The sequence below is a fragment of the Primulina tabacum genome, chromosome 7 (assembly GCF_025594145.1).
Source record: "Primulina tabacum isolate GXHZ01 chromosome 7, ASM2559414v2, whole genome shotgun sequence".
NCBI lineage: Eukaryota > Viridiplantae > Streptophyta > Magnoliopsida > Lamiales > Gesneriaceae > Primulina > Primulina tabacum.
The window spans coordinates 31679474-31692428 of NC_134556.1; the positions used below are offsets into that span (position 1 = coordinate 31679474).

The following is a 12955-nucleotide window of genomic DNA, read 5'->3' on the forward strand; positions in this document are numbered from 1 at the left end:
GAACTGAGCTGGCCGATCACTGGCGACCGGGTGGTACCATACTGAACTGATCGGTCACTAGTGACCGTATAAAATAACACTCCCACATAGTGAATGAACCACAAGCCATATCGCATAAATCTCAAAAATAATCATTTTCTATTTAATGCACGTAAAATAATTAACTGGCATAATGAAAATGTCCCGTAATTTTACCAACTGGATTGGATTGGATCGTTCTCAGGCTCGCTGCAACCTAACTGTGCCATGAAAATTATGCAATAGCTTAAACTTGACCAACTATGCAATTTACGTTCAAAAGATGCGACTATGACGCCTAATGACTTCGCATTTAATCATGACTCCGAGCCAACCTGAACCGACACTGAACCGACATATAGTCATGATTAAAATACGCTGAAAAATCATAAAATAATGTTCCTAAAATGATAGGGTCGAAATCTAGGTGGAATGGAGGCCAAAACATGAAACGCTCTTTCGAGAGTCAATTTGGCACATTGCACCGTAAATTCTCGTACGACCTCAAAAATGATCCAAATGACAAACGGTTGAAAACATGACCTTCCTAACTCAATGAGGCACTGTCCAGTCCAAGGCCATGGGCTAAAAGCCAACCAAGAACTCGAACGAGCCTCTGAACCGACACAGCAACTTGCTGTAATTTCCAGCAGCTGCGCAACTACAAGACTTGCATTGGTTTCGAGACTATCGGCCATTAGGGGAGTGAACCACCGACCAGAGACTCTTACCAACATCCCAAGGAATGATTTGAACCATGGCTAAGGGCCCTAGGCCAGCCACAATCCGCATCACACCATAAATCAACCGAAGGGTCCAACCGAGAGCATCTTGAATGCGTGTGTAGTGTTTATGCTATGATCGATGTCTTGCATCATTCCAGTGGCCATTTGATTGACCATGGCACGATCTAGACATCTAGGAGCATAATATGAACCGTGGCTAAGGGCCATAGGCCAACCAAGATCCATACCAAGCAACAAAAGAACGAACCAAAAGCTGAACAAATGAAGAAGCCGAAGGGGTATAGGGGCTGTTTTGACGTTTTTATTAAAAACGATGAACCATGGACCAAGCCACCAAAAGGGCAACTTAGTCACGTCTTAGACATGCTAGGGAAGTGATCCAACCATGGCTATAGGCCCTTGGGGCAGCCAAGATCAGATCCTTCCTCCATGACAAGAAACTGAATTTTTCGAACAACATTCTGCACTAATGGGGAGGTTGCTGTCATGTGCTCGTTCCAGCATGTATGGAAGTGAAACTCACGATCTATCATGGCCCTAACATGTCCTAGTACATGTCTATATGAAGCCTCGAGCCCCTGGAACGATCCATCCCTGAAATCGAAACAAAACATACCAATCGTGAAGCATGGAAGTCGATAAAAATCTGTGCAGAATTTTCTTTCTTGTTTTGCTGAAAATTTCGGTTTTTGAAATGATAAAATCTGATCATGTACTGAAAAATAATTAATAATATGACTTGATTGAGGTTTGAAAGAGATCTAGACATGCCTGGTTTCGTTTCGAAAGAAAACGAACGAAACGACGACGACGCGGCACGGAGGAGGTGGAGCGCTTCTTGTCTACCTTTCTTGCTCTCGATTTCTCTCCCTTATTTTCCTACTGGATTCCCACGGTTCTCAGCTTAAAATTTCACTCAGATTTCGAAAGAAAAGAGAGGGGGAAAAATGGTTAGGAAGGTGAGGAGAAAGGGTGCAAGATATAAGGAATGAATCAAGACTAAGTCCACTCTCCTTTGAAATTTGAATTGTTGTTTGATATCAAGTCTACTTGGGGATGAGGTGGCCGAATATTAGCTTGTTTTCTAGTCTAGGATATGTCCATTAATTAATTAAATTGTGCTCCCAAAAATCCTAGAATTATCCTACTAATTACATGCAAAGAATTGGTCAAAGTTGATGAGTTGGAAAATGAATCTTCTAGCAACTAAGGGTGGCCGAAAAATGCATAATAAAATAAAGGGGAAATGTTGGTTATCTAGTCAACTAATAATCCTTGAAAGCCTTACTAATCCTTTAAATAATTTTAGTGAGCTAACCCCTTAATTTAATAACTTAAATGAGTTCATTTCTTAATCACCTCAAATAATTAAATTAAATCCTCAAACCTCCCTTTCTAACTTAAATGAACTTGGTTGCTAGCTAAATTAACTTCTGGAAATATTTCTCGAATCTTAAATTCTATCTCAAAACTCCAACTCCGGTCCGGCCTCACTGAAATAACTGAAATGCTAAAAATCAAACTACTGAACTGAAATAATAAAATAATTAACTTCAAATAAATGCATTTAAAATAATCACGCAATGAAGTCAATTAAATTTAAAAATCTAGAATTATGCACGGCTTATACGTCTACTGACTTACGGGTTCTACATGTTTGAATTATTCCTAAAGACGATTAAGGAATTAATTAGCGTCTGGGTCCCCACACGGGCCCTCACAGAACCACCCGGGCAGTCTACTAACCGGGCGCTTCTCACCTTCCCGGGCAGTCAAGAGCCCAGGCTATCTTATGAGTTCCCGGGTACATTACCACTTGGACAACCTCGAGAATTGCACCACACTCGAGTATGATTGATACAAGCCGTCTAATCTGTCAGAACTACTTGGACTTGGAGTGTCCTAGAAGCCATCAGAAGCTAGAGTACGGGCAACCGACTTATCATACTTAGTAGGTGGCATGAGAATCGAGATATCTACCACATTTTCTACTATAAATAGGAGGTATTAATATCATTTAATGATTCTGAAATCTTTGAACTCAAAATATTACACATATTTTCTCTCAAATATTGCTTGTATTCATCTTCAACTTGCTGACTTTAGCATCGGAGTGGCTACGTCGGACACCTCTTCGGCGCCCATTCACGAGTTCCTTTCATTGTTTGCAGGTGTTAATCCCAGCTATTACCTTCACTCAAATTCCCCAACACTATAAATTATTGATTTGATCCGTTGGAGCTCCTAACCCGGCTCACCCATCCTAGAACAACTACTTTATATTCATCCTCGTTTTACGAAAATTTTTAACTGAAGTTGCTATAGAAGTCCATTGTACCTCATTATAAACTCATTTTAAATTTTTAATTTTTAAGATGTGGGATAAGGGTATCACGATATATTTGCCAAACGCCAATAATTTTTGCTATTAATTAATTCAAATATCTATCCTAATCCATACTAATTAGGAGGATATGATAGAAAATACTACACGTCTAGTTCAAGTCGGAGACCGAAGCCCTGTTAGAAGTGACATCATATTTTTCCAAAGAACAAATTTATTTTTAATTGAGAATACAATTCTGTGTTTTTATAAAGAAAATATATCGAAATCAATCATCCCCTGCTTCTTATACTTCTTAGAATATGCTTGCTCTTACCAAAATGGTCTATGCCATTTCTTCGATTCTTCCGATTCGAAAGACGCATCGTTGTATTTTTCTCGCTACCAAATAGTTTTAAATGGAGATGTAAACGAACTTAACTGAGCTAAACAGTATGAAGCTCGAGCTCGACTCATTTAAGATTTATATTGGCTGGAGCTCTATTCAAGATTTTATCATGAGGTTCGATTTCGAATCGTTTTCAAATTAGTAAGCTCGCGAATAGCTTGATTTTGGTCGTTAATAGCTCGTTTATCATATTTAGTAAACCTGACTTGTGATCAGCTCGTTATGCGAGATTATTTTCGAGTTCATTGAAAATAGAATCGAGCTCGAACATACAATTAAATGTATCTATATAAAACTAATGCTAAGATAAGAAAGAAAAGTGCAAATCCATTCATAAATAAGCAAAACGAAAATCCTAACGGCTAAAAAAAACTCAGTAAACATATAAACAAACATGTTCGCGAACAGTAAACGAGCCGAGCTCGAGCTCGAGCTTGCGAGTCTATAAACGAGCATATTCACGAGCTCAAGAGCCTAATATCCTTAAGCTAGAGGTCGGCTTGATAACATTATCGAGCTCGAAATTGATATCAAACTCGGCTTGATAAGACTATTTACAAACGAGTTTTTTTAGAGAGTCAAGCTTTGAATAGCTTACGAGTGACTTGATTCGTTTACATACCTAATTTTCACACAAACGCTTAACATCACAACTTCTGCATATATCACATTATTTACTATGGGTTTGCTTAACTGTTGATTTGTTTTAAAAACCTTTAGATATTTGTTCTGATTACTGTTGTTCAACTAATTGTACAATATTGAGTTTAAAAAAAAACTAATTTTAAAATATTTAGAAATTGCTTGAGTTATAATTATAAATAAATAAATAACACTACGTGTGGGGGCGTGAGATATATATACAAGTAACCATTGCATATGATTGTCACTACTATGAGGTGTAGTAAAGATTACTAACATATATAGAACGGGTGAGTACTCTAGATGAAAGATGGTTGTATGGTATAAAAGTATTGTTTAATAAATAAATTATGTGTTGCAGAGTTAAGCGTTATGTGTGGTGTTTCAATACCTAATGCAATATGCAGTGAAAAATTTGCTCTCCTGCGGCATTTCTCCCTCTTTCGCAGTGTTCCAAAACAGCTATTTTTATTATGTATATGCTTCATTGACCCTAGAGTTTATTTCATAAAAAGAATCCTACAAGATATGTAAACAAGAATTTTATTAGAAAATAAACTCTTTTAAACAATAATATCGTTCTTATCATAAATATATATGTTTTAAAAAGGCAAAACTCTATGAGTTAATAAACACAATATTATCAAAAAACATAATTAAAAATAAATTATATTCCTTTTAAGTAAATATCAAAGTATATGTTGCTACATCATAACTGAGATGATAAATAGTTCAAGATAAAAAAACATACTGAATTTAAAAAATATATTTTATTTGATCTACTTATTTCTTTTTTTGTTTCATTCATATTTATTCTTAAAATAAAATTAAAAAATAAATTTGTATAGAAGTCTTTAATTGAATGAAAAGATAAAAGCGACATTCATTAGTTAGTTCTAGGCCCGTGATGCAAGAATAAAATGCAAGAGCGACAAATTTAACATAAAGGTCGACTTACTATACATTGATTATGTTTATTTAAACGACCTTATAACATCTTATTTAATATTTATCAATAAATTATAGATTTTTTTAAGACAAAAACTTGTATAAGACGGTCTCATTGATCGTATTTTGTGATACAGATATCTTATTTGGGTAATCCATGAAAAGTATTATTTTTTATACTAAGAGTATTACTTTTTATTGTGAATATCGGTAGGTTTGACTCGTCTCACAGATAAAAATTCGTGAGACCGTCTCACAAAAGACCTACTCTACTTTAAAAACTTATAAATATGGACACAAATCATTATATAATGTGGAGTACATTCATTGGTCCATTACACAAATCATTATATAATGTGGAGTACATTCATTAGTCCATTAATGATTTTATTATTAATTATTTCACATTTATATATTTTTTTCAAAGTCAACAACTTTTAATTAATAAAATAGTTTATTAATTAAAAAAATTATTCTTTTGCATTAATGTGATTAATCTAAATTCTATACTGTTTTATTTGATTCTCTCAATGTGGATAACATGGTAGAAAATGCTAGTTAATGTGGAGTGAAAAAATTATATTTTCTCTCTATTTTTTTATTAAAAAAACATATTTATTTTTCGACAAGTTTTCAAGTTTCATGACTCTTCCTCATTAGACTTTACAATGGGGGTAGAAAATGCAGAGAAACTAAATAAAATATTAAATGACTGCACAGAACCACGAGGGAAATAGCAAAGAAAAGGGATACTTTTCCCTAAGTATCCCTTTATATATATATATATTATATAAATTTCTCCCGATTACAAACATTATATGAACATTATTACAATCTATTAGAAGAACTTCTATAACCTTAACATAAGATTCAAAAGGGCATTTTTTTTCTAAAAATATATATATTGATAACAAGGTAAAACACTTTCCATGTATATTATAACAAGCTAGCAAGTCATTAACTTGGAATTCAACCACCACGATCCACCACCACAGCCGCCGTGATTCGGGTTAAGCCGAGGTTGAATTTTGGCATGGCGTTGATCGACCCTCACATGATGTTGCAGCCAGAGGTGTTCTCGTCGCTAAACATGCTATACTGGTCGATCTGCTCGCCCGGTGGTGGAGGGTAGGGATAAGGAAGATAGGAAGGCATGTAATTTACAGCCGGTGGAGGCCGTGCATACATCATTGGCTGAAAGTTCTCATTCACGTTGGCACGTCGCTGGTTCATCATCGCCGCTAGTTGTTGCTGTTGGTGGTAGGGGTGGTTTCCGGCCATTTGCTCGAGTCCTCCACCATGAAAATATCCACCACCACCACCGGAGGAGGCGTTCAAGGCCGGTAAGCCTTGAACAGCCGGAAAACTACCGATTGGGCGGGTCGGTATATTACCCATTTTGCCAATGGGCAAGTTCATGTTCATCATATTCGGCATGCCACTAGTCTCATCGATCATTCCACCACTTTTTTTGGCCCCATTAGGCATGAAAATTTTCCCATTTGTAGCCCCACTACCACCACCATGGTTATCATTCCTGTTATTCGGACCGCCTCCACCGCCGCTGTTTTTTAAGTCTTTAGGCTGTGCACCATCACCCTTGCCACCACCTTGACTCTGGTTACCACCTTTCTTGCCACCATTAGCACCATCGCTCTCACTGCCTCCACCTTTTTTGCAGTTTTCACCTCCATTCCCTACATCATTACCACCAGCCTTTACAACATTCTGGCTATTCATAAGCAAATTAGACATAAACGGACCACCATGGCCATTACCACCCACCGGCTTCATCTTATTCAAAGGAGCATCTTCCACATCATCGTCATCGTCGTCATCATCATCATCATCGTAATCATCGTCATCATCATCATCGTAATCATCGTCATCATAATCATAATCATAATCATCGTCATCAAACTCATCATCACTTAAATCCTCATCCTCAGGCAAGTTCAACTTGCCAGATTTCTGATTTTGACCCTTAATAAGTGGCAACGGTTTCAGATCTTGAAACCCTTTCATCTGTTGAAGTTGCTGAAGTAGCTTAACTGGATCTTGACCTCCGCCTTTCAGCTTATCATTGCCGCCTTTTTTAATATCTCCCTTATTATTTCCACCTTTCCCATTATCAGTCATCAAATTCTTGAAATGATTATTAAGCTGGTTTTGAAAATTATGGTGGGGCTTTGATACACCCCCCCATATCTCTGCGTGTTTCCCATTCTTGATTAGTTTCTTGATAAGCGTGGCTGGATCAACATTACCAGATACTGTCACCTTCCCCTGCTCTGAGTCAATCTTTATGGTGTAAACCCCTGTCGTAAAACACAAAAATTTCGAAGATAATCTTAGCCCAAGAAAGCAATTTAACGTTGTTTTACGGACAAATTAACATGTTTAGCCGAGAAGTTGTATAAGACTTAAGATTTGACCATTTCTTCATACGAATAGAATTGCAAAACAGATATACTCAAGAAAGTTTTTTTTAAAAAAATCAAGTCTAGAGTTGAAACTGTATATACCATCAATCTTCTGCAATGTTTTCTTCACTTTTTGCTTGCAACCATCGCAGTGTATATTAACTTTGAGGACACAAGTCTGCAAGAACAAGCAAAGCCAGGAAAAAAGAACACATGCTAAAGTTCATATCTTAGCCAAAACCAAAGGAAAAGGAAACAAGAAATTAAAGTGTAAAAGGAAAGCTAATGAATCTTTCTAATTGGAGCTTATTGGAAAATGTATCTCACAGATAGAAACAAAAAGTAAAAGCGACCAACGGCAAAAGAAAAATGACATCAAAGATCTTGAGTCCAAAGCAAGTAAAAGCCCGTAAAGCCGAAAAACTCATACTAAACATACAGTAAAGACAAATTTTACACGCACACACCGCAGAGGGGAAGTAAAAAAGTACCTGGATCTTCAAGAACTCGTCTTTACTCATTCTACTCAACAAAAACAACACACACAGAAGCCAAAAATAGTACAATAAGTTGAAAGTTGAAACTAAACAGTTTATTGCTGACAGATCTGAAGCTTGAAAAAGAAATAAAAATGGCTTCTTTCTCCTTCTCTGAACCTTTTCTCCGTGTGAAGTTTACTCCATAACAAATGAGCAAAATTGGGTGACATCAAATAGGCCTCAAGCAGACATTAGTCAAATAAATTCAAAGGAAAAACAATGCTCAGTTCACAGAGATTTGAGAGGGAAAAAGTGGGTATAAACGGAAAACTTGTTGCTGAGGTCTGGTTTCCTTTTGTTCCAGAGTTTGTGTGTGTTTGTGGGCGAAAAAGTGGAGACACAGAGCTCTATTATTATAAGCAATGTGCAGACTGGCACTTATGGCATTGTGTCTCTCATTCCTTTGTTTTTAAAGCTTAAATTCTGATTTTCTTTTAATTAAATTTAGTGTTACCCATACTTTGACAAAGAGGATAATTACACCTTCAGTTACTATTATTAACGTTATGTTCAGTTGTGTGACTAAGTTGGTGATCTCATTCATATTGTGTATGGGACGATATTGCTTCAATGTGATTTCTTATTCAATTTAATAATTTGGTAGTTAAAAAAAAATATTAAAAAATTCAATTACACATAATTTAAATTTTAAAACATAATTAAAAATTACACATAATTACAAAAAAAAAATTATAAAAAAAATCTGAAAAACAAATAATTAAAAATTACAAATAATTAAAAAGTTGAATAATTCCACTATACATACAGGTGTAAAAAATTCTGAGTGCAGACACGTTGCTCCAAAAAAGTGTTGAACTCTATGATAGAATATTTTGAAAGGACGATATCTTGAGGCAAATATTCATCTCCCATGCTGAAAAATCACGATCTTCCAACATATCATCATTTCATCCCCAACAATCATGTTATGGGGAATGATATAAGTTTTCATTATATAATCTAAATCATTTGGATTACATATGCGAGGTTAACCTCTCTCTATATGCCGCCTTTCTTGGAGTACAATAAATGATCGCTCAACATATTTTCTCACCCCCATGATTTCATGTAAAAATCATTTTTTTTGGGCGAGAGGGTTGAGGGATGGGTTTTACAAAGACGGCCCAAGTTGGATAAATACCATATGCGATGTATTAACTCTTTATAAACAATTTGTTTGATCTCTATCAAACTAAAGTCGCTAAATAAAACTCCTTAAACTTGACTATCTCGACGGTAATACAAAATCAGATGCTTGTGTGACCTTCAATGGTTCGGGATATAACTAGTGTGGGTTCTCAACTACATTGTGATTTAGAATAACATTTATTCTTATCCAGGCTTATTCTAATTAGCCTTAATCTTTTCATCAACCTCTTGATTAAAATGTCAGAACTAAAGTTTTATTGAACCCACTGGATCATGGTAAGAGCGTCTAGTAGCATCGCCCTATCATCTTAGATATCACTGATAGTGTTTGAAAGAACCTCAAGTTATGGTTAACTCATATATCATGATCGAATATAAAAACATCGGTATATCGTGAATTTCAAATAAATTCGATAATGATTTGATGTATTTTTGAATAATAATAATGACATGATATGTGCAACTAGGAATTCCTTAAAGCACGTGTTTTCCTTAAAACATATGTCTTGCTCTAACCAGAGACTCCTTGTAGTATTAACTCATTAGATAACATATGATAACTTCACTCGTAGGAAAACAATGAATATCTAAATATGATGCATTGGCTCCTACATATTTCGAAATTACAACTAATGTCGCCACCTAATGACCCTCAATGGAGTCGATAAATGAGTATAAGTACAGGACTAATACGCAGAGCCTCCATGTTGTCATGTATTAAAGGTCTAATGGTGTACAACTATAACTGCAGACTTTTTCACCGATAAGTGATAATCATTTGGAAGGTTCGATTGAGAGTTGTTCAGTGAATCATCAAATGATCATTCATCTATATGAATGGACATTTTCATGTCTTTATTAATGAAACATGATGTTTACATCACAGATGCTAGTTCAAGCTCAAGCGACTTCTATCCTCATTTTTGGCGGCTGATTCGACTAGAAATCTGTTTAGAATATACGATACACTTCCTAATGAGTTTCGTGATCTTACGCTACGAGGCAGACCTCATAGTACCTATTCTATATTCAAGTACATTATCTATGCAGCATGCATATGTATACAGATAAAATAATTGACATAAATGGATAAAATCATAAAATATTATTAAAATAAAGATTGTTTTTACATAAAGTCAATAAAGTCCAAGCCATAAGTTGGCTCGCTAGGCACCTACTCTAACAGTTGGATCGTAGTCGGAAGTGATGACAACCCCGAGCTTACCGATTGCATCTCTCTGGTGGACAAAGTAAGACACTTTGGTTTGTACATGTTCCAAAATTCCTAAAAACAAAGACATCCTCATTCGTAATCTCCTTCGAAAATCTTTCTCATTGCATAAAAGATTATCAATGAAGCAATCTTGATATAATCTTTTAGCCCCAACAACACGTTCTTGATTTTTTGTTTCCCTTTGTAGCCACGTACGCGGCTTGACTTCCTTGATTTAAGCACTAGATCAACGCATGCCAAAAACCTCTGGTTTGGTGGTCGTCTTGATGAGAGGAGAAATTGATTGTTCATGGAGTAGGACACATTTTCATCGTCCGATGATGAAGAGTCTGTATTTGACATGAGAAATATTGAAAAATGTGTGCATGAAAATATTGGAGATTGTGTATTCCGAAAGAAATTGAATATTTTTTGTAAAATGAAATAAAAATGGTAGCTTATTTATAGACAAATTTTTTGATTTTATAAAATATAATCGTTGGAGTTTCAGAGTTATTTAAAAAATTAACATTTCTTTTTATAATTTTCGCATTTTTTTATGAATTTTATTATTCTTCGCAACGGAGATCCACATATATTTTTTTTAAAAAAATTGATGGTGGGCACTTTACCGAACCAAGACTCTCCGCACGAGGCCCACCATATTTCTTGCTCGCAGAAACATAAGGGTGTGATGTCTTCGCCCAAACTACTCGGGCGCGTCTTCCTCGACCATTGGGAATCTCTGTCCTAAACTACTGTAGTTTCACATTTGTCAGCTTCTAGTTAAATTTTTTTAAAACTGATGCCCTGGGATATATTGTGCCTGGGTCAGGGGTCATGGATTTTCCGCGGATCATGGAAGCCCCGAGACAATTGATGATGTCCACGTAAGAGTCCGGGTCATGGACGACCCTAGATATTAATTGGATCTGTGGGAAGGATTCATCAGAAGCCGAACAGATGACTCCCATAAAACTTTCAACCCAGACTACCTCGCTATAAGAGCATCGCACTCGAGCGTATTAGCAGAATAGGGTGTGTAGTGTGGGCGGCAGTCCCATCTCTGACACCAATCCAAGTGGTTGACAAAATCAGGCAAGGTAGATGTGACTAGTATGAGATTTGGCATGTCAGAATATATGGTATAATCAGCCGTCCTACTATAATTAGTAGGTAGCACGAAGAACGAGGTCATCATTACTCCTCCTACTATAAATATCAGGTTCCCTCTTTGAATTTACTAAAAATTGAGATATTGAATACACTAGCATTCACTGGTCATTTATTGTAAAAACTCTTTCATGCACAACAATATCACAACCATCACCTGGTTAGATTGATCTTTTTGTTAAATCATTCACTTATTTAAGCATCGGAGTGGCCACACCGGACACCCCTCCGGCGCCCATTCATGTGGTTACCTTCTTAAGTGCAGGACATCATCTTCGCCCAGGAAAGAAGTTTCTAGTTCCGATACACCTTACTCTTATTTCCTTCATTATCTTGATTGCGGATCTGGTGGAGTACCTGAACCGACTCATCCATTTCACCCAGGTCGCATCATTGGCGTTGTATGTGAGAAAATAGAGTTAAGACGTTGATATGGCTTCTACTCGAAGAACAAATCAATAAACTTATCGGATCCAGGAAGATAATACACTTCTCTCTGGTGCAGGTGGGTCGCTGTCCACTGGTCCCTGGCCTATTGTTAACTTAACACCTGAAGAGTTGGCCAAAATTGTATCTGGAGCTGTAGAGGCAGCTTTGGCAAAGAAAGCCCTTTCTCATCATTCTGCCCATCCTGAGCACGAACAAGAGCAAGGGCAGGAAGATCAGGAGGAAGAAAGGAGGGAGGAAGAGCGAGAGTTGAGTGCTGGTTCTAAATCTCCTACTGTGGCAGAAGAGTTAGAGGAGTTAAGGAGGAAGGTAAAGGTGTTGGAAGGGCAAGTTGGTTCTAAGGGCATAACTCGAGTTACGGTCAAGGGTTGCCCATTCTCTGATATCATCGTCCGGGAGCCACTTCCCGGGCACTTCAAGTCGGCGAGGATCAAGGATTATGACGGGAGTTCTGACCCTGAAGAACATCTCGTCAGATTCGAAAATATGGCTATGCTACATTGTTATGGAGACCAGATCAAGTGCAAAGTGTTCCTAACCACACTGGTCGACTTGGCCAGAGATGGTTCGAGGGGCTGGCACCTCAAAGCATTCAATATTTTTAAGATTTCTAAAAAGTATTCCTGCACCAGTTCAGCAGCAGCAAGAAATATAAGAAAATTGCTTTCAGTTTGTTTGAAGTGAAGCAGGGCCAGGACGAGACTTTGAGGGCATACATAAAAAGATTCAATCGAGTGGCTTTGGATGTCCCTGCCTATGCCCCGAGACAAAAACTACCCAATCGGCGCTCTATGCCACAATCTAACACACACAGCGATACGCCAAGACAACCACTCTGGTTATCTCAACGTCCTGGGCCTAGTACAATTAGAAGACCGACGGGTGCCCCGAGTGGGAGAAGGAGGGAAGAAGGAAGCTCGCGGGA

General features: G+C 37.0%; 1 protein-coding gene across 1 annotated transcript; it reads right to left on the reverse strand.

Annotated features, from left to right (window-relative positions):
* Positions 1–5820: 5820 nt before the first annotated feature.
* On the reverse strand, positions 5821–8435 carry LOC142551268 (heavy metal-associated isoprenylated plant protein 32-like). The gene is made up of 3 exons (XM_075660413.1): positions 8001–8435; positions 7612–7687; positions 5821–7404 (listed from the first exon to the last, which is right to left on the reverse strand). The coding sequence occupies exons 1-3, from the start codon at positions 8028–8030 to the stop codon at positions 6137–6139; spliced, it is 1374 nt and encodes a 457-aa protein (XP_075516528.1). The 5' UTR covers positions 8031–8435; the 3' UTR covers positions 5821–6136.
* Between the last annotated feature and the right edge of the window lie 4520 nt (positions 8436–12955).

What these genes read in the sequence shown, in the direction of transcription:
- LOC142551268 (XM_075660413.1), bottom strand. Translation starts at nt 8,030, where the DNA reads ATGAGTAAAGACGAGTTCTTGAAGATCCAG. An exon ending in ACGAGTTCTTGAAGATCCAG is followed by an intron (nt 7,688 to 8,000) that starts GTACTTTTTTAC and finishes TTGTTCTTGCAG; the next exon opens with ACTTGTGTCCTCAAAGTTAA. An exon ending in AACATTGCAGAAGATTGATG is followed by an intron (nt 7,405 to 7,611) that starts GTATATACAGTT and finishes GTTTTACGACAG; the next exon opens with GGGTTTACACCATAAAGATT.